Genomic DNA, 21,703 nt, shown 5'->3' on the forward strand with positions numbered 1-21,703 from the left:
ATTTCAAAGAGGCCAAGCTTGGAGCAAAACAACTTTTTCCCCGACCAGTTTCCACGGCGACCGAGCCTTTGTCTCTCGAACCTGGACGGACTTGGTACGCGAAGCTCGAACGAAAGTGATCGCAGTGAAGAGGAAAGCGGGGGTCGCGGCTGCTGGTTTGCAAAGATGTTTCGTGTTTTTCAAACGACAGAGCAAATGATCGCCCATTGTATAATGAAACATGGCTGAAAAGTGCATTTTCACACTAGAGAAAGACACGATCTTGGGCATTCGTTGCTGGTCTGAAATCAGACAGTCAGTCGTCTGAAATTGCCGATAATCATTCCAAACTGAAACCTCCACTCCACGGGGAGCCTTAGGGAAATCTTAGTCTTAAATGAAGATAAAATGAAGTGAGGAGACGGACACAATCTTATCCTTATACGTGAGGGGGCAGTGAGGCGACAAGGTGCACATAAGTTCACCGTGGTTTCATTCAAAATGTCCGCCTGCTGCTGCGTTGTGTCATGCGATTAATACGTACACGCCACGAGCGCTGAAGGGGGGTGGAGGGAGGATGGAGTGTTTCCCCCATGGGCTGATCCCTCCTCCGTATTCAGCCCACTGTGGTCCTGCTCCGTTGAGCTCTTTTGGGGGGGGGGCTGGAAATCATTCAGCTGGTGTTGGGAGCTGGGGAAATAAGTGTGAGAGAGGGACCCTCATTACCACAGTGCGGAGAGCCACATCAAAACTCCCACTCTTTCTGTCTGGGCTCCCAGTGCTCTCAATGGAACAGCCCCTCCTCTGTCTCTTTAATGTGAGCAGCGCTAGCTCACCACCACTAATGATGGAGGCTACCACTTATCCAAAAAAAGAAAAGAAAAACGTGTCTACGGAGGGAAGAGTGTGAAATCCTAAAAAAATAACGAGATTTCTTGGTGGCCCTCATTTTCACCCCTTTCATGACGGTTGGTCCACGATGGTCAGAGTAGTCAGAACATGGTAGGATGATATTTGTATCCTACTACAATATTTGTAAGTTATTTCTGATAAACCGATATTTAGATAAACATTTCTAGTTATACATTTTTCTCTACCAACCACTCGGTCCTTGCCCATCTTCAGCCGTGGTCTGAAGACGCAACTCTTCAGACTGTACCTGGACTAACAATCACTACTCTGCAGGGCACTCCCAATCTAGGATTGCTCATATCACTTGCATACTTCAAAATTATTCCTGTAGCACTTTCATGTTACGCTTATATTGTCATCTTGATGTTGCGGCTCATCGCCATGCCTCCTAGTTTTACTTGCTGTAACTTTCTGACCTAGCCTATGCTTACTGCGTGAACTGGGCATAATGTGTTCCTGGCTATGGATAACTGTTACATAATGAGTATTGCCCCTTATCAAACCTGTGCTTTGTAGCTGCTCCGATTACCTTCGGTATGCACTTGTTGTACGTCACTTTTTGGATAAAAAAAGTGTCATTTTAGTATTGATGCTGGGTGCTGGAGATGTACATTACGATGCCCAGCGAGCAAATGAAAGAAGATGAGAACACAGCTGATTCATTTTAGGATTTCGGGGTTTTCATTTTTGAAACATCCATGATGGAACCGGTTTTATAAACGGACAGGTCTTGTTGGATGACTGTTGATATGCCTGTGTGAGAAAATTACTCTTATTAATTACCATATCTTCAATCTCTACCCGTATCAACAGCAGACCACCACACTTCATATAGCATTAACGTTGAGTTTCTGATGGACAGGTGTTGACCCAACGCTGAGCTGATGTCACAGATCAGACTCTGGCTCAACACCGTGTGGCGGTTGGCATGAACACAAGTCGTCTCGGTCGGAATAGTAATAAGGGTTTTCTCACTCAATCTGGGGAGGGTACAGACAGCATTGAGGAGGGAAATGTGTCATATCCCAAAGAGAAAGCTCCCAAAGAGAAAATCCTCCACTCGTCCTCTTCTCTGCTCATCGCTCTACACTAGGCCAGCATCACACCCTCCTCTGTGTGTGTGTGTGTGTGTGTGTGAGTGTGTGTGTATGCATGCGTGTGTGTGTGTGTGTGTGTGTGTGTGCCTGTGTATGTGTATGTGTGTGTGTGTGTAGTTGTGTTGCTATGCCTGTGTCCTGTTGTGGCTGTGCTGTGTATGTGTTTTAAGTGGTCTGAATTTCAGCCAGTCTCTGTTGGCAGGATAGAGCTGCCTTCTTCAGCGGTTGGAATGTTTGTCTTGTTCAGAGAATAGGCCCTTGCCTGTGGGAAATGTTTTCTTGGTGCAAAATAGGGGCTGGGGGTGTGGGGATGGTGGGAGATGGGGGGGGGGGGGCATAGAGTGAATCTCCTGGTCGCCATGGTGAGAAGCTGAGAGCAAGCTCTGGCTCCCCAGATTGTCCAAACAGAGCCGGGTTCCGCTGGATTCCGGGCCCAGTCAGAGTAGGGGCCCCAAGGTCAGCTGGCAGGAAGTTCTGGAAAGCCTTCTTCTCCCACACCATGTTGCCATGGCGAGAGAGCTCCCGGTGTTCTGGCTGTCACGGGTCTTTCATATGGAAGCAGCAAGAGGAGGAGTCACTGTCGGTGCGGGGGGGGGGGGGGGTCTCCGTCACACAGATTCACTGCAGCCATCCTGCTCCCACCCGCTCCTTTGGTCTCAGTGTGAGCCGTCTGGAAACTGGCCAAACAACAAACCCTTCAACCCCCGCCCTCGCTGCCAAACCACCTCCCCCAATCTACCTCCACCCACACCCACACCCGCATCCCCTAACGCTTACCCCCAAAACCCCACCCCCTTCCTCACTCTCACTGCCAAACCCCACCCCCTTCCTCACTCTCACTGCCAAACCCCACCCCCATTCTGCGCCAGTAGCTCACTTCGGTTCACATCAGAGCACTTAGACCGCTCCAATTCCCATGTGTTTGTCAGCTTTGGCTGAGAGACAGAGGTGATGATGAATGGGCATTGTGTGGCTGAGGTCAGACCATGAGGAGCTGACTGTGGACGCAAGCAACCAACACCAACCAGGGGCACGGTCCTGCTCCACCCAGCTCCACCGAACGGTAACCCTGCTCCACCCAGCTCCACCTAACACCACCCCTGCTCCATCCAGCTCCACCTAAACCAACCCAGATCCACCTAAAACCAACCAAGATCCACCCAGATCCACCTAAAACTAACCCTGCTCCACCCAGATCCACCTAAAACCAACCCAGATCCACCTAATGCCAACTCAGCTCCACCCAGATCCACCACACACCAGCCCTGCTCCAGCCAGATCCACCACACACAGCCCTGCTCCACCAAACTCCAGCACACACCAACCCTGCTCCACCCAACTCCATAACACACCAGCCTTGCTCCACCCAACTCCACACACACCAACCCTGCTCTTCTCAACTCCACCACGCACCAGCCCTACTCCACCCAGCTCCACCACGCACCAGCCCTACTCCACCCAGCTCCACCACACACCAGCCCTACTCCACCCAGCTCCACCACACACCAGCCCTGCTCTACCTTGCTTAAAGGTAACTGCCGTAAGACTGGGAAGAACAGTAACGGCTGAAATGGAATATGACTAGAATATAATTCCTGAAATGTTAGGCCAAACCCACAGTATGATGGACAGGTAGACAGGGATTTCAAAAAGATTTTACGAGACAAAGTACTCATCTGGGCCCTGTTATTGTCCCAATATGTGGTATGTATTACATGGACTCACTTCAGTATACAGTCAAAGCCCAATATTTTTACTACTTGTGATGCAATTTGCTTTGCATGTGGAGATTTGCATTGAAACTACATTTTATACCAAACAAAATCATTTCATTACAACTACATCAACAATTGTGTAAATTATGACAAAGATTAACACGTATATAATGTCATGCATCACCATTATTTGTAATGTGTCTTTCCCTGTATTGAAGAGGTGGGCAAAGAGGGCTGAATCTGTTTCATGAATAGCAGTTGAAATGTTTGCTGCAGTACGTTTCAATTTTCAGACGGTTTGCTACTGCCCCCTGTTGTCTACACTGCAGAGGTACGTCTTGGTTGTCACAAAGCACATTTTATATACCTGCATTCTAGCACAGGAGTGTCCAATCTAATCCAAAATGGGCCAGTGTGGGTGCAGGTTTTTATTTTAACCCAGCACTAAGGCACCTGATTCAACTAATTAACAAATCATGGTCTTCAATCAAGAACTTGGTGAGTAGAATCAGGTGTATTGGCGCTGTGACCTGCATCCACATCCCTGTGACCTGGGTAAATATTTTTTGTTGTTGATGGTTTTTTCTTTTTGATGGCAGTTTCCTGTATTTATGGAAAAAGGAAGGGTAAAATGAAGCATTAATTAAAGCTAAACAAAAGAAAGATTGAACAGCACGGCTGGAACATGCCAGTTGGGCGAATCCTTTTGTAGGGCCAGTCAGCCAACTTGGGCAGGCTGAGGCCTCCATCTTAGGCAGGGCCAGACCCCAGTCCTCCATCTTAGGCAGGGAAACCCAGCGGTGCACATGATCCCCTCACTACCTCATGCCAATAACTGTCAGAAAAAGCTGAACCCAATGTAGAAAACCTGCTGCATGCCCTGTCAGTGCCAGGACTTGGCCTTCCCAAAATGGCATCAAAGAATTGCAAGACAAAGTCAAACAGTAAAGATCAGACTTTTGCAAAGAATGAACAGCTTATCTGCGAGTTATAAATGAAATTTTTCTTTAAATCCGACATAAGTGAATGCCAAAATAATGATAGATATGTAGATTTGGAATGTTGTGCAATATCCATGGCCCTAAAACTCTACAAATGCTCTTCAGAACGGGTTGAACACCAGTTAATAGTTCTATTTGATCAATTGACTTAATGGGGTTTAGAATAAAACAGTGATTCTGTTAGATTGCAACCACACATATACCAGCATAATAGAAGTCTGTTACATTCACTGGGAGTGTGGTACACATATGTGCTCTCAACTTTCACCGGTTTATTTTTTAATAGTTTTTGTATTTATAATATATATGTTTTTCAGGGAAATCATAATCTTATAGAATAAAAGTAATGTCAATGTTACTGTAAATGACTTTGAACAGAGCCAAATCTGATGCATATGTATTTTTGGGACACTAAGAGGCAATATAGAGAGAAACACCAGTTTTATTTTTTTCCTGTAAATTAGTCCACCAATAGGGGGTAACAAGAATAATGCATGTGACTTATACAGGGGATGTCATGGTAACCACCTGTAGCTCTCCAGCACTGGTACTGAGCAGCAGGGGCCAGTATCCATGGTGACAGACAGCAGAAAGGGCACAGAATGCCCATGCCTCACCTCAGAACCTTTACACCTAATAACCTTTACACCACACACATCACACACACACACACACACTCACACAAATGCACTCACACACACACACACGCATGCACGCACTCACACACACCACACACACACGCACACACCACACACACGTACACGCACACAAACACACACGCACGCACGCACGCACACACTCACGCACACGTGCACACACACAAACTCACATACACACACACACACACACAAACACGTACACGTACACACGTACGCACTCACATACCACCCACACAAACGACAATAATTCCACATAACACACAACATAACTTTCACTATTTGGTTTTAGTTGCTATATACAGGAAAGTCCCATCAAAAACACAGTTATGAAGGTATTTAAAACATACAAAATTACAATGTACACAAATTTACTTTAATGATAGTAATACACTGTTCTTCATTACCCATTAAAATAAAGTTTGTTTGCACTCTGGAACATGTTAGATGCTTAAAATGAAGAAATGATAATACATTTGGAATTAAAAGGCAACATAAATGTTTCAGAGGGTGTCCTTTCCAGTTCCAACTACTCTGAGTGTTGACAACAAACAACACACAGATAAATCTTACAATAACCCTAATCAGAGGTGAATGAACATAGTTCACGAAAAATGAGCTCTTATCCCAAAGATGAAGACAAGCAAGATGAGTGGAAATGCATTCAGGTGTGGTACTGATGACAAAGAAGAGTATTCAGGTTACCTTATGATTTATGAGGGGATGCTGTCCGTTTAAGACGTAAAATATGCCACATTCATCTCAATTTAGATACACTTGCTGTTCATTTATTATCACGGTTATATACAAAATCTCAGAGTCCATGAGCTGGCCTTGGGTCGACCCACAGGAGCAAACTTATGGAACACTGACCACCTGACCAAAATACACCTATATCTACCTGTCCAGAAGGTCAAAACCTTCATGTTGTAAGCAGTAGAAGAAGAAACGTATAAACAGAATAATGCACAATATTTCTTCATCCTTCATGTTAAAAATCAATGATATATACAAACAATGAACATACTGTGTGTGACAAAATCAACGTTGCTGTTAACGTTTTGCTGCATGATTGATTGTTTTTAGAGACAAGTTACACTTAGTTATACTTGCCTTATCTATTTTGACAACAAGAAAGCTCTATGGGCCACAGATATTTTACCTTTTAGACAGGAACACAGATGCAACAGTTCTATCTGCACTCTTTCCACCACTAATCCATTTCCACAGAATGGAAACTTAAAGGTGAACTATGTCAAAAGATACAAACAAGAAACTTCTGACAACATTCAAAATGGCAAAGATGATTATTGACCATTGTCTAAAATACAAAGCAAAAACAAAACTGTTTCTGCAGTAACGCTTATATACTATGAAAACAATTATTGTCTGTTTATGAGTTTGTTTTGTATCACAAGAATGAAACTGCTGTTTACAGTTTTAAAATAGTTGGCAAGTATACAAGTTTTTAACTGAAACGGTTTAATACATGATACATTTCTACAAATTTGCTATTGTTTTTACAAACAAAATTGTAAATATAGCTATAATTAACCAGAATATTAAAGTAAATTAAGTGTAGCCCCGCTGTCTTTAATATTATATCATATCATATATTTATCAGGGTGGTGAACATAAAGGGATATATTTTAAAGGTATCCAAAATATTACACCCTTCCTGCATACCTGTCTTACCATATAGCCAATTTACAGCACAGTGTGACCATCATGCACTGCCTGAAATGTATTTTACTATTGCACTTGTGTTTCAAATAGGGAAGTTTCCATGGCCTTCCACCAAACCCATTTTCAAAGCGCTCTGTAAACAATCTACTCCACTTCAGAAAATGCATGTAAAACTTTCATGTGAAAGTTCGGTCTAAACCAGGAAATTTAGCAATTCTGCAGGTTAGCAGCACGGTCTGGTTTTTTTCAGCAGTTTTAAATTAGGTGAAGCCTTAAGAGTGAGCAGAATTGTGTTCAGCGCAAACTGGTCTGATGGCCCTGTGTTTGATCCACATGGCACAACCCCTCATTATAAATCTTCCTGATAGGGTTCAAGGACAGTAAAACAGGGATGGGAATGATGTCACAATTAGCATGAAAACCAGAGAGGTGCTCCACCAATCACAAAGTGTGTTGCTAATGAGAAATATTACAATGTCTATACTGATTGGTGGATACTTCCTGCCTATAATTCCGTGATCCATTACGGCACCTAGGCAGTACAGCCAGAAGGTATCCACCAGTTATCATCTATTTGTTACCAATGTACGATGATCGCTCCTCTCTGGTTTCAAAAACAAAAATGATGGCATGCCATCCCATCCCATCCCCGTTTCAATATCCCTGATCATGTTGCGATTGGTTGCCTTAAATGATGTCACAAACAGATGTGCCTCGTTGAGCTGTGGTCCAAATGTTGCCATCTTTCCCACCATGCAATGGCTGATTATGATTTACAGATAACCACCGGAGTAAAAAGCAACTGTCAAATGGCCTAAAAAAATGGATAGCCATGTGTTCTTATCATGGATGACCAAAATAATTAAAATAAAAATCACTGAAATACAACACATTAAATTATTAAGAGATAAACCACAGCCAGGCTGGAGTAATAAATAACTAAATGCTTTATGAGATGGTGCACGCAGTGTGTGTCTGCGAAAGACGTTCATGCTCGTAATTCCTCCATCCTAACTGACGTTACAGGTAGAGACGGCCGGACTGCAGGGCAATACACTGCTTCACTGTTCCTATGGGAGCAGCAGAACAGGCTAGGCTCCCTTACACAGGCTTACTATGGGGGGGGACTTTAGTACCAAAATCACATGAAAACAAGGTCATTGCACCAGGGACTGGCAAAAAATCAGGTTATCCAGTTCAAATAAGTCACAAATTAAAAAAAATGTAAAGTATAAAATAAGAAGTACTGAAATATTGCAAATAACGGTCTTTACACCATCTTAATGAGAAGAGAATGGAAGGGTGTAAAGGGGGGGGGGGGGGAGGGATGAACGAGGGACAGCGGTCAGTCTCAGGGTGATGTCGTCGGGGTGATGTCGTCAGGATGATGTCATCGAGGCGATGTCATCGGGGTCTGGTTTTCAAGAGGTCCGCCTTGTTCTGGAGTGCTGGATCAACCACTGTAGTGTGATATCTGGGATACAAAGAGACAGCGCTGTGTATTGCAACTCTTCTGCCGTTGACATTCTCTCTTCAGAAATTGATTAGCCCATCTGGGAATACTGTGCACCAAGCACTGACCTTAGACAGGAGTGGACAAATGCAACACGGAGTACATGTTTAAATGTTTAAAGGAGTTTAAAGGCTCATATAACTGGGCCAGGTTGGTTCGAGGGTCTAAGTGAGGGTTTGTGTGTTCACTGTCAGGATGGGAGTTCGAGGGTCTAAGTGAGGGTTTGTGTGTTCACTGCCGGGATGGGAGTTTGAGGGCCTAAGTGAGGGTTTGTATGTTCACTGCCAGGATGGGAGTTTGAGGGCCTAAGTGAGGGTTTGTGTGTTCACTGTCAGGATGGGAGTTCGAGGGTCTAAGTGAGGGTTTGTGTGTTCACTGTCAGGATGGGAGTTCGAGGGTCTAAGTGAGGGTTTGTGTGTTCACTGTCAGGATGGGAGTTCGAGGGTCTAAGTGAGGGTTTGTGTGTTCACTGCCAGGATGGGAGTTTGAGGGCCTAAGTGGGGATTTGTGTGTTCACTGCCGGGATGGGAGTTCGAGGGCCTAAGTGAGGGTTTGTGTGTTCACTGCCAGGATGGGAGTTCGAGGGTCTAAGTGAGGGTTTGTGTGTTCACTGTCAGGATGGGAGTTCGAGGGTCTAAGTGAGGGTTTGTGTGTTCACTGCCAGGATGGGAGTTTGAGGGCCTAAGTGGGGATTTGTGTGTTCCCTGCCAGGATGGGAGTTTGAGGGTCTAAGTGAGGGTTTGTTCACTGCCAGGATGACCAGGGCAAGCTGCTTCACTGCAATCCTCCGTACTGTCCTCACTGCACCTGAACAGGTAATCAGGTCCCCACTGCCACACCTAACAGTCAGGACACCAGTGGGCCCTATAGTGTGCGCTGTAATTGCAGCTAGCTCTTTGACCCTCTGGGACTGCGGACTGGAACTGTGTAGTAAGGTGCAGTCTCCCTAAAGTGGAGTCATTCTACAATGCTGAAACCAAAGGGCAAAATCCTCAAACGTGGAGTTGCGTTCGGATCAGTGTCCGAGCGCCCGCGAGCCGGTTCTCACCGATGTTATCCTTTTCCTTGCAGGAGATGGAGTAGCAGCAGATCTCCCGGTCCTGAATCGCCGATAAGTTCCTGCGGGGAGACAGGGAGCCGTCACGCAACGCATGAAACGCAGCGCCGCCAGAGTCGCGCGCTACACTGCTACACTCTGTTTCTCGCACACTACACTCCGTTTCTCGCGCGCTACACTCCGTTTCTCGCACACTACACTTCGTTTCTCGCGCGCTACACTGCTACACTCCGTTTCTCGCGCGCTACACTGCTGTTTCTCACGTACACTCCGTTTCTCACGCGCTACACTCTGTTTCTCGCACGCTACACTGCTACACTCCGTTTCTCACGCGCTACACTCTGTTTCTCGCACGCTACACTGCTACACTCCGTTTCTCACGCGCTACACTCTGTTTCTCGCACGCTACACTGCTACACTCCGTTCTCTGCGCTACACTGCTACACTCTGTTTCTCGCGCGCTACACTGCTACACTCCGTTTCTCGCGCGCTACACTGCTACACTCCGTTTCTCGCGCGGTACACTTCGTTTCTCGCGCGCTACACTCGTTTTCGCGCTTTCTCGCGCGCTACACTGCTACACTTCGTTTCTCGCGCGCTACACTCCGTTTCTAGCATGCTACATTTCTCGCGACATCTTGCAGCGCGAACGCCAGGCAGGTCCCAGGGACCGCAGACTTCAGAGTAAGGAGTTATACGTGCTCCAAAAATGTTTCTTTGGTTTTACAGGGTAGGGGAACGAGGGAGGGGGGAGAGAGAGAGAAGGAGACAGAAGAGAGGCGATGACGGTAGGAGGAAACAAAGCAGGAGAAGAAGAGAAAGGAGTGGGAGAGGGAGAGCAGAAGGGTGAGAAAGAGACAGAGCATGAAAGAAAGAGTGAGGGAGAGACAGCATGACAGAGAGAGAGGATGACAGAAAGAGAAGAGAGAGAGAGAGAGACAGCATGACAGAGAGAAAGAGAGAGGATGACAGAGAAAGAGAGAGAGCATGACAGAAAGAGAGAGAGAGAGACAGCATGACAAAGAGAGCTTGACAGAGAGAAAGACAGGGAGCGAGCGAGAGAAAGAGAGAAGCCGCCCATACTCACATTCTCTCTATCAGCTCTTTCTCATCCAAGGAGCCTGGAAGATCCCTCTTGTTGCCCAGAACAAGGACCTGCGAGTAGGACCACAATCGCAAAACCGTCACACGTAAACATGTTTGACCACTGCTCCACAAAATTTACACCTGAAGCACTCTTTCCCCACACAGCAACAGGGACATCAGTACATTACATTACATTTATTCGGCTGACGCTTTTATCCAAAGCGACGTACAATAAGTGCATACTGAAGGTCATTGGAACAACTACAAAACACTGGTCTGATAAGGTACAATACTCATTTTGTAACAGTTATACATAGCCACGAACACATTAAGTCCGGTTCACACACAGGAAATGGATAAATAATCCTTTGCAGGTGTGTTTTTGAAATCTGTCTGTTCCACCTCGATTCTTTCGCGAAACTGCGACTTCCACCCCCTGCTTCCTCTCCTGTCAATGCTTTAAAGAGACAGCGTCCCTCTCACAGTTCTGAATGGGGCGGATCTGTCGAGTTCACTCCGTCTTTCGAACGTGAAACATTCATTTTCCAAACGTAAACTTTTGTGTGGTGTTTTTTTCTGAACGTCGTGTCACCTTCAATGCTCCTAAACTGGAACCTTTCTTTAGCAGGAAATCCAACAGGGAGGACCGTAACACGGTCTTAAGGAGGGATTTCAAAAGAGAGCGAAAGAGAGTTAACTCACCACTTCCAGCCTTGTACCACTTTCAGGTCTGCTTAAAACTACCGGAGGATCTGAGTCAGAGTATCGACCCTGTAATTTGCTCAGAGGTCCATTAGCCAGCGAGTTAAGAAGAACTGAAAAGCGGAGCGAGATGAGGTACTCACAGGAATGCCCTGCAGCTGAGGCTTGTCTAGCAGGTTGTGCAGTTCGTTCTTAGAAGCCTCGATCTTCTCTGGGTCCGCAGCATCCACCATGTACCTTTACAAAAAAAAAGGAGGGAAACAGTGTGAGGGCTTCCTCACTGAAGGGCTAGGTGTAAGGGCCTGCCACACACCTAAAATAACTGACACTTTGCTTAACTCAAACCTAATAATCGAGAAAGAGAACGTGTGAGACAGGAGACCTTTAGTCCACTTTTATTAATGGGTGTAATTGTGCTGAAGACTACCAACTGAGAGTGAGGCATGCAGATAGTGTCAAGAATACTGATCATATAGTGTAAACCCTTAGCGAAAAGTAGTTTCTTTAGAAGTTCCAAGAGAGTGTTCTAGAACTCCACTGCTTTCAATTACCAGCAGTGATTGTGACATCAGCATTAGAATGTTGAGTAAAGAACGTTCTAATCACACATTTGTGATCTCACACAGAGAGTGCAATGAAACAGAGTCAGGGCAGAGTCTGAGAAGAGGAGGAACAGCAGCGTTGGTACTCACACGATGGCGCTGACCCCGCGGCAGTACCGCTCCCACATGCTCCGAAATCGAGGCTGACCGCCAATGTCCCACAGCTGGACAGAGCACAGGGGAGATATCATCATCCACAGCTCAACCTGCTACATCACTAATACAGCCACTACCCAACCCGCTGTAGCAGTGATACAACCCAACCAGCTATATATCTGATACAGGTACATGCATATAGTGCATTTCAATACAGAAACATGTCACTGGGTCAGTTTCTATATTTCTGACTGGATAAATGTGTAATTGTATCAACAGCATTAGCAAATACTTAGCAGAATATAACTGCATTCTGCATTCCTTACTGCATTAGCGCTGAAACTGCAAAAGCTAAATATAACTGGCCGTTAGACTGAGGTCCCAGTGATGCAATAAAAATGCAGCTAATGGAGACAGGGACTGGCTTCTGCCGCCCAGGGGCTCTGACCTTGATGGTGACGTTTCCCTTGGTGATCTTCCTCATGTTGAAGCCCACCGTGGGGATCATGTCTTCACTGAACTGGCCAGACTACGGAGGACAGAAAGGCGGAGAAAACATTCAGTTCCATCACACCAGAGAGAACACGCAAATAACCGATCACTCGCGTGGACGAGGGATCACAAACAGAGAGCTTTCAGGTTCGCTGCAACGGAATTGGATTTGGATTGTCCACATGCCAAACAGCCGGTTTATTGGATTACACTGCCACCTGCTGGTGGGCTCATAACACCAACAGTCTGAGGAATGAAGGGTTGCACAAAGCGAAAAGTAATTCAAATAGATTTCTTCAGGTTAAAATTTGAGATTTTGCATCAAGGGCAGATGGTGGGGTGGAAAGAGGAGTATTGTTTTCTGCATCAAATCAACTAGAACTATCTCAGGTTGAAAAAAGCACCATAAAATGAAGAGCAGTCATGCACTTTATCTGGAAAATAAGGGAGTGCAAAATAACAGTCTACGAAAGTTAGACCTGTGGAGACTGTTCAGCTTTCCTTCCATTACTGAGACTCCCACAGCTTACTGCAGATGCCACTTCGGCTGGCTGGCCGGGTTAAGTTAGCACAAATATTTAAGTGCTGCAAAACTACTAGCACATGAAGACATGGGCGTGTGAGAGGGCTGGTAAGGCGGTGATGTCACATGGCTAAAAGTCAAACATGAGGCTGACGACAAACTGGTGCTACCGGGTGCGGTGATTTTTTCCCAGAAAAGGTGCTCAGTATTTGCAGTGGGGACCAGAAAACAAACGTTAAAAAATATGTAAAAATAACAAACAATAATAACAAAACCATTATTACTGACTATCAGGCTTTGCAATTATAGCCTTTACAAAATAGGCTCTGAATTGGCTCTTGTCACCTGCTGTAACATCCAACCAACCAATCGCAATGATGGTCAGAATGGTGGAATAAACGATTGCCCCCGATAAATTTCTAATAAATATGCATTTTATTAAGTGTAAAGAATATTGTTAAATGATATTCATATTAACAGTTCCAATTACAGAATGATAACCAGTTGAACTTGACAAACTCAACACCGCCGTACAGTACCACGTCTTCTCCACTGGAGGCAGTCTTACAGTTAATGAGCCGTCTAGATCCATCCCGCTTCCTTTGCCTCTCGTCTACAGAACCCGGAAGCAACAGATCAAACTTTGCAGTAAGCGTACAACAATTTGCACATTAATCTGCAAAATAAAATAAGCAAAGCACATAACTGGTGTATAACTGGTGCACTGTAAACCTAATCACAGCGACACGAGCTGGCCACACTACTGACAAGGGAAGTTTCACAATGAAAGTCTTACTCAACTCAGTCCTAAACTTTTTATATTCGGTTTGTTACAAAGGTGCACCGTACTGCCGCCTGGTTGCTCGAGGAAAAGCGCCGTTCCCTACTGAATAAAGATTTATGAAAAATTAATAATTTATGTGTTTGTGTTTGTACTGGGAAATGTCGTTAAATTGTTTAATAGTCCCGTAACGGACAATGGGCTCCGTTGCAGTCAGGGGGCCATAACCTTCAACAAGGGCATACTTTATCCAAATAACTGGTTAGGGCGCTTATTCATGCATAAATAAACAGGTACTGGCTTGCTGCAGTGTTCTTCGCCCAAACCAAGCTACTATATAGTTGTAATGGCTGGATAGATAACTGCGTGCTAACTGTCTAGCACATTTATGTAAGATTCATTTAACAGCTCTTATCCAAAGAAGCCACTTTAGCTACACTCTTAGGAGAAACCTGACCGCATGAGTGAGCGAGCCATAGTGGAAGACTTACCAAACAACATTCCCAGCTGAGCTACAACATAACGCAAGTACTGAATATATTTTACCTGCGCTAACTAGTAACAAAAATGTGAAATATGCTAACAAAAATGTCAGTAAAACCAATAAAATATACTATAACCTGCATTAGTAAAAAGGTGTGAATGCTGACAGATTACACTTCAACTGGTTAGCATACCAGTATGCACTAAAAAAATCTTTATTTTCATAATCGTTTACTTTTTGGACCCACCTATATAGCAGTGTTCCCACACCATGACACAACCGGGAGGCCTATATGCATCACTACACCCTTCCGAATTGCACTTTACTGCACACCTCTGCTTGGACTGCCACTTTAACCGGCTAATTTAACTATCCTTTGACTGTAACTTGCATTCCAGCTTAATTATTACACCGGGCTGGCCAGCGGAGGATGCCCCCCCCCCCCCAAAATAAATTTGAATTGACCTGAATTGGGTTTTATACAATTGTGTCAAACTGATGTCCAAAATTTACTTCATAAGGACAAGCGGCAAGGGTGGGCAGTTATGTTCAGTAGAAGAGTATTGTACTTTAACGCTTGTTAATCAATCATCAATCAACAGCAAATTCACCACCTGCTGCCTAGAGTCTGCTTTCCATTGAGACCCCCAAGAAAAGAAAAGGCAGCACCAAGTTATTCTGGGCTAGGCCACTGTGACGGACTGGCTGGTCTTTCCGCAGGACGGTAAAACTTCATCAGCTGGGTATCGTTTCAGACACGTGATGTACCATTTATTTTTATGGCTGGTGTTTTTTGCTCAAAACCCTGAGAGTGAGATTTTTTTCCCCCATTCTAGTCATATAAAATTCAGATACATTTTTGGGAATTTGCTCAAGACAAGCGTAGTTTACTACACCAATCAAATTATACTTACAAGTGCGCTGCTGGAATACAACCTAGACTGTAAAGCAACCCCCCACTGCCAGGAGTCAGTAAACAGGATGAAAGTGAAAGTACAGAACAGGCATTGCAATGTGCAACAGCAGGTCTTTCCACCTTTGCTTTTCTCAGCTGATTAAAAGGTGTCATTAGCAGTTCAACCGAGAGCATAATTTATTCCTCACTGCTGGCCACACGTGCAGACCAGGAACTCTCTCGTCTTCATCGTGACGTCACACCCAGCTCAGGGCTGCTCACGCCGTCCCGGCGAAACGCGGCAATCTATCACTACTGAAGCTCACCAGAATTTATTTCCTGTCCGAGGCACAAAAAAAATAAATAAAAACGTACGCGGCGATGACCTTCTGGTGGGCGTGTGCTTTTACGTACCCCCCCCCGAGCACAGGGGGGGTATTTATCAGACTGTTTATCTCTCATCTGAATCCCACACTGGGGCCGCCTCCTTACAAAAACACCCCATTAATGCAGACCGGTCTTCCTCCAGAGTCTCACACAGCCACCATGAAAGCGCAAGCGAAGGTGTCAAAGGTACCACACGACCTGCAGCCCAAACTGGTGCCCCTCTAGTCTAGCTTCAGGGCGTAACTTTAAATATTGGGGGGGGGGGGTTGGGTTGGAATGCATAAACCCCGAAAACTGCAAGCCTGGGGGGGTCCCTGGAAAAGCTGTGAAATAATCATTTCCGGTGAATTCTAAGGGGAAAATACGTCAGACTACTGATCAGTATATCCCACTATATCACTGCACAAAGTCTCCATCTATATTAAACAAAATGATGTTTCTCATCATCATGCAATATTAATTGGGGGGGTGTTATTTGGCCCGTTCTGTAATATTGGGGGATGGGAAGGGTAACCCGTCGATCCACCCCCCCCACCCCCACCCCCAAAATTTACACCCTTGCTAGAGGTCCAGCCTGACTGCCAGGGACTGAGAAACCGGTATATTCAAAAAAACAGACAACCAAAACAAGCACATCTTTCACAGTTTATTACACAGAACTCCTGAAGTGCTCTGAATCCGTGCTCTTTGCAAAACTGCAGCATCATCACTGCAGTAATACACTTAGCAACAGGCAGCAGGAGAGACAGTCAAATACAGTGGTGAATCCCATTATCTGATATGGCATCAAATCACCAAGTATTAGCCTAAACTAATAATGTGTGCAATAAACTGGTGTACAGTCCAGGCCATGTGAATGCTTTTCATTTCCTTAAATTTCTCACACAAGTTAACATTTTCCCTTCTCTGATGCACTTCTTTAATTCAGCTAATGTTAATATAACATTAGCAGCCTGGAGTAATGGCTAAATAAAATTAATGTTGTTAATCCATTGAGCTAGATAGTTGGTGTGAATTAACATTAGTGAGAATTTACTGAACACAATTTTACCAATCGTTACAGTGGGTGTACACTCTGATGGATGTCTTATTAAAACAATTTTACATCCCACATTACTAATCTTAAGCATACCACTGAGGCAAATCTATGCTTCTTAATCATATGTGTTTTGGATATTAATTAGCTATTTCTACCTTTATTCATATCACATAACCTCCTGTAAGACTGTACCATCCTAAAAAGAGAGAATGTACACTACATGGCCAAAATGATGTGGACACCTGAACATCACACCCATACCCACGTCTTTGTAGAAAATCTCATTCCAAAACCATGGCCATTAAAATAGAGTTGGACCCTCTTTGCTGCTGTGACAGCCTCTGCTCTTCTGGGAAGGCTTTCCTCTAGATTTTGGAACATGGCTGCGGGGATTCGTTAAAATTCAGCCACAAGAGCATTAGTGAGGCTGGGCACTGATGTTGGGCGATAAGGCCTGGCTCACAGTCAGCATTCCAATTCATCCCAGAGGTGTGCGGTAGGGTTGAGATCAGGGCTCTGTGCAGGCCAGTCAAGTTCTTACACACCACACTCGGCAAACCATTTCTTTATGGACCTCTCTTTGTGCACAGGGGCACTGTCATGCTGAAACAGGAAATGGGCATCCCCAAACTGTTGCCACAAAGTTGGAAGCACACAATTCTATAGAATGCCATTGTACGCTGTAGCATTAAGAATTCCCTACAGTGGAACTAAGGGGCCTAGCCCAAACTATGAAAACAGCCCCAGACCACTACTCCTCCTCCACCAAACTTTACAGTTGGCAGTATGCATTTGGGCAGGTAGCGTTATCCTGGCATTCACCAAACCCAGATTAGTCTGTTAGACTGCCAGAGAGTAATTCATCTCTCCAGAGAACGCATTTCCAATGCTTCAGAGTCCAATGGCGGTGTGTGTACTTTACACCACTCCAGCTGATGCTTGGCATTGTGCATGATGATCTTAGGCTTGTGTGCTACTTCTCAGCCATAGAAACCCATTTCATGAAGCTCTTGACGAACAGTTCTTGTGCTGACGTTGCTTCCAGAGGTAGTTTGGAACTCTGTAGAGTGTTGTAACCGGAGGACAGATGATTTTTACGCGCTACGTGCTTCAGCACTCGGCAGTCCCATTCTGTGAGCTTGTGTGGCCTACCGCTTTGTGGCTGAGCTGTTGTTGCACTTAGACATTTCCACTTCACTATAACAGCACTTACAGTTGACCGGGGCAGCTCAAGCAGGGCAAAAATTTGACGAACTGACTTGTTGGAAAGGTGGCATCCTATGACAGTGCCACGTTGAAAGTCACTGAGCTCTTCAGTACGATCTATTCTTCTGCCAATGATTGTCAACGTAGATTGCGTGCCTGTATGCTTGATTTTATGCACCAGTTAGCAATGGGTGTGGCTGAAGTAGCCAAACCCACTAATTAGAAGGGGTGTCCACATTTTGACCATGTAGTGCATGTCTGGTGTCCAGACCACTGGCCCATGCAGCACTGGCTGCAACACTAATTCTGTGGAACTGTGCTGACAGGAACAGGTATAAAATCACTTCTTTTTATATGAGTTTTGGGAATTTATTGTTCATACTGGAAAGCCCACATCTTTTTATGATAGGCTACACACAAAAACAGCTTTCTGATTAATGTCAGGGTGCTTTTCATCTCGTGGTCAGTTTTGCTTCCCCTTCAGCAGATATGTGTATCTCTGAATCACTTAAACTGGCCCAGGACTTCCTATGAGAAGCTTAGAACTCAATCTGAGATGGGCGGGTTACACGACTAATGACTCGGACAAGAAGGCCAAGGGGAAGTAACACCTAAAACATAAACCTCTGCTTCAGGAAAATCAGGGCTAACCCACAGGGCCGTGTAATGAGAGAATCCTTCTGATGTTACACTTATTTTTCAGATTCATTATACACTACTCTTTCTTGACTGAAAATCATGCTATAATGCTCTGCAGTAACTGTCCCCATCATACTATATCTGAGTGTTCACTTTCCCCAGAATTGGGTCAGTTTAAAGGCACTAGAGTTATTATTGCAGTTACTTTATTCAAATGATCAAAAAACCGAGGGAGGACCGTTAACAGGAACCCACTCTACAGTGACATCATTTTGTCCGTTATCATAAGAGACAGGCCTAACTCCTCGCATCCGACCTCACTGTTGCCATGTTGGGTAGACATAGCCTACTTGACAACTCAGCAAAAAAACGTGGCTCATCTTATGCTTTGCTTTTACAGAACTGAAACGTTCGCATTCTCATAAGCAACATATTCGAACTTGCAAAAATAACTGCGCTCTATAGAACATCCCATGGAATATTGCAGAACATATTTTAAATTCAGTAGCATGTATACGTAGGCAATTTCAGCTTGAGCACGTTTCTAAGGTCTGAGGAACGAACATCCAAAGGCTACATCCCGACCGAGCATCAACTGACCCGCAGTGGCAATAACTACAGTAAGAGGAACACTCCCGTAAAATAATTACCAAAGTGTAGGCGGACTGGACACATAATTCACATTTACCACTTTCATTTCGACTAACATTTGCGTAGGCTGCTGTCAGCGGCCGATCAGACACCAGGGCACAGATTGGGCCACATTTCACTCGAAGAGGAACAACTTGCACGTGACATTTTCTTTACTCCAGGCTTTAGCGCTTGTGATACGAGTAGCCTATGTCCTCCTATTAATTTCTAACCGACCGACTCGTCCCGAGGTGTTAACACGATTTTGGCTACATTATATGTAGGCTAAGGTTGCTACCACAGAAAAATAAATAAACAAATTCAGTATTCAGTAAGTCGTAAATTTGTACTAAATGTGCCCATTTAAATAGAGAAGCGTGTTTTAACATTCTATTAATAACAGCATAAGACATAAATGCTAGCTCGTATACAGACTAAATGTGGACGAGCTAGGGTAGCCTGTCTTGCTGTCTTCCGATGCTGTCATTGATGACCAGCTCATAGCGAACGTTACACTGAGTCATGCGCAATGGTTTTCTGTGCTTATTAACCAATTAACCTGTAATGTGAAATAATTAATATCTTAACATTTATAATTCTCCACTCGGCAAATGCGGTCTAGATTCAGCTGAGAAGTAGTTATATGAGGGCGATGAGCGCGCATAATGCGTCTCGCAGGCAATTTGAGGGCGCCGCGTCAATAGCTCGTTATGACCCATAACAATAGATACGTGGATACACAAAATAAAGCCTTTTCGATTTACCGCAATCACGTTGACGAAGGTGGTCTTCCCTGAATACTGGAGCCCAACAAGAGTCAGTTCCATTTCTTCTTTCCAGAAGAGCGCTTTAAACCAGTCCAGGAGCTTGTTAAACAAGGCGATCATCTTTGAAAAGTGGCTTGTTACGAATAACAGATATCAGCTGACTATATATGCAGCCTCCTCACTCGTATCGCACGCAGTTGGAGAAACTCCAATATCGGTCTTGAAACGGTTACTTCCGTGCGTTGTTTTTAATCGACGACGTACAAACACCTCTCTCGTTTAATACGAATCCAAGCCCGTATTCTCTCCGCCTGTCTTTCTCCCTGCGCCTTGTCCTTCCTCATTGGGTGGGGTTTCGGGGCCATGCACAGCTGATCCGGGACAATGCTCTGTGAGGAGCGCCCAAGTAAAGACAACGCACGGCGGACAGCAGCGTGCGCCGCACAGCATTGCGCCTTCTACCGGAGACGCGATCCTGGAGGACGACACCGCTCAGGCGCCGAGCTGTTTTGCTCCTATAGGCCTACTACTGTGATACGACTCTAATATTTGTATTTGTGTGTTTTTATTCGGTCGCTTTTCCCACTTCTACTACTTTTAGATAATCTAATTGAATTAAAATGTTGTGATGTACCGATGCGAGTGAGAAAGTCCGTAATTTGACCTGAAAGAAACCTACGATGAGAGCAGAGGCAGACCTACTACCAACTATAACCAGTGGAGACTGGTGAGCTGCAAAAGGGGTAACTTCCCCTTAAGCTGGTTATTGGTGTCAACTGTCGTTTACCTTGATTATCAATACAGCGATTAATTACTCAATACCGTCATATATAGCCAGCTCTCCTCAATTGGGAAATTTAGCGAGTAATAAAACTATTTTAATTTGCATTGCAAAATTGTGCATATTTTATCAACATTATTTGTGGATACATGTAGGTACTCTTCCTTCTCCGCACTCGCACTGGGAGAATATAAGTTTTTTGGAAGGTTAACCAAAGCAAGCATTTCAGGTTCCCCAATGGTATAAATGTACTTCCTACAGGATACAGATGCCCCCCTACAACCTTGAGATACTTTAATACCCTATCTGTTTTACCTGTTGCTATTTTGTACAGGATACATAGCCTTGAACCAAACTCAGTGGAGCCTTTACAAGGCAGCCAAACAGTTTTAGTGATTTTTCCCCCCAACCACTGGATATCAGTTTATTACTGGTTTAAAACCATTTATTTATGTATTTATTTGGGAGAATTCATATCATGCATTTCCAGACAGAAACCAGCAATGCAGTCATCAGATTGCGAGCTTTATTTATATGTGAATGTCCCAGACTGTGGTCTGTGCCATTGCAATGCTGTACAAGTGTGCAGTCCCAATCACCCACCCCCTCCCACTCACCTAATCCCACTCCCACTCACCCACCCAGTCCCACTCCCACTCACCCACCCAGTCCCAATGCCTAACCCAGTCCCACTCACCCAGTCTTACTCCCACTCACCCACCCAGTCCCACTAACCCAGTCCCACTCCTACTGGCTAACCCTCTCCCACTCACCCACCCAGTCCCACTGGCTAACCCACTCTACTTCCACTCACCCACCCAGTCCCACTCCCACACACCCACCCAGTTCCACTCCCATTCACCCAGTCCCACCCACCCAGTCCCACTGGCTAACCCACTCCCACTCACTCACCCAGTCCCACTGGCTAACCCACTCCCACTCACTCACCCAGTCCCATTCCCACTCACCCATCCAGT

At 45.0% G+C, this 21,703-nt stretch overlaps 1 protein-coding gene across 1 annotated transcript; it reads right to left on the reverse strand.

The window, feature by feature from the left end:
- Positions 1-5,629: 5,629 nt before the first annotated feature.
- On the reverse strand, positions 5,630-20,350 carry LOC135234850 (ADP-ribosylation factor-like protein 8A). Its single transcript, XM_064299842.1, has 7 exons — positions 19,943-20,350; positions 12,551-12,631; positions 12,097-12,170; positions 11,548-11,641; positions 10,704-10,771; positions 9,608-9,678; positions 5,630-8,520 (listed from the first exon to the last, which is right to left on the reverse strand). The coding sequence occupies exons 1-7, from the start codon at positions 20,063-20,065 to the stop codon at positions 8,468-8,470; spliced, it is 564 nt and encodes a 187-aa protein (XP_064155912.1). The 5' UTR covers positions 20,066-20,350; the 3' UTR covers positions 5,630-8,467.
- Between the last annotated feature and the right edge of the window lie 1,353 nt (positions 20,351-21,703).

The sequence above is a fragment of the Anguilla rostrata genome, chromosome 11, assembly GCF_018555375.3.
Source record: "Anguilla rostrata isolate EN2019 chromosome 11, ASM1855537v3, whole genome shotgun sequence".
Lineage (NCBI taxonomy): Eukaryota > Metazoa > Chordata > Actinopteri > Anguilliformes > Anguillidae > Anguilla > Anguilla rostrata.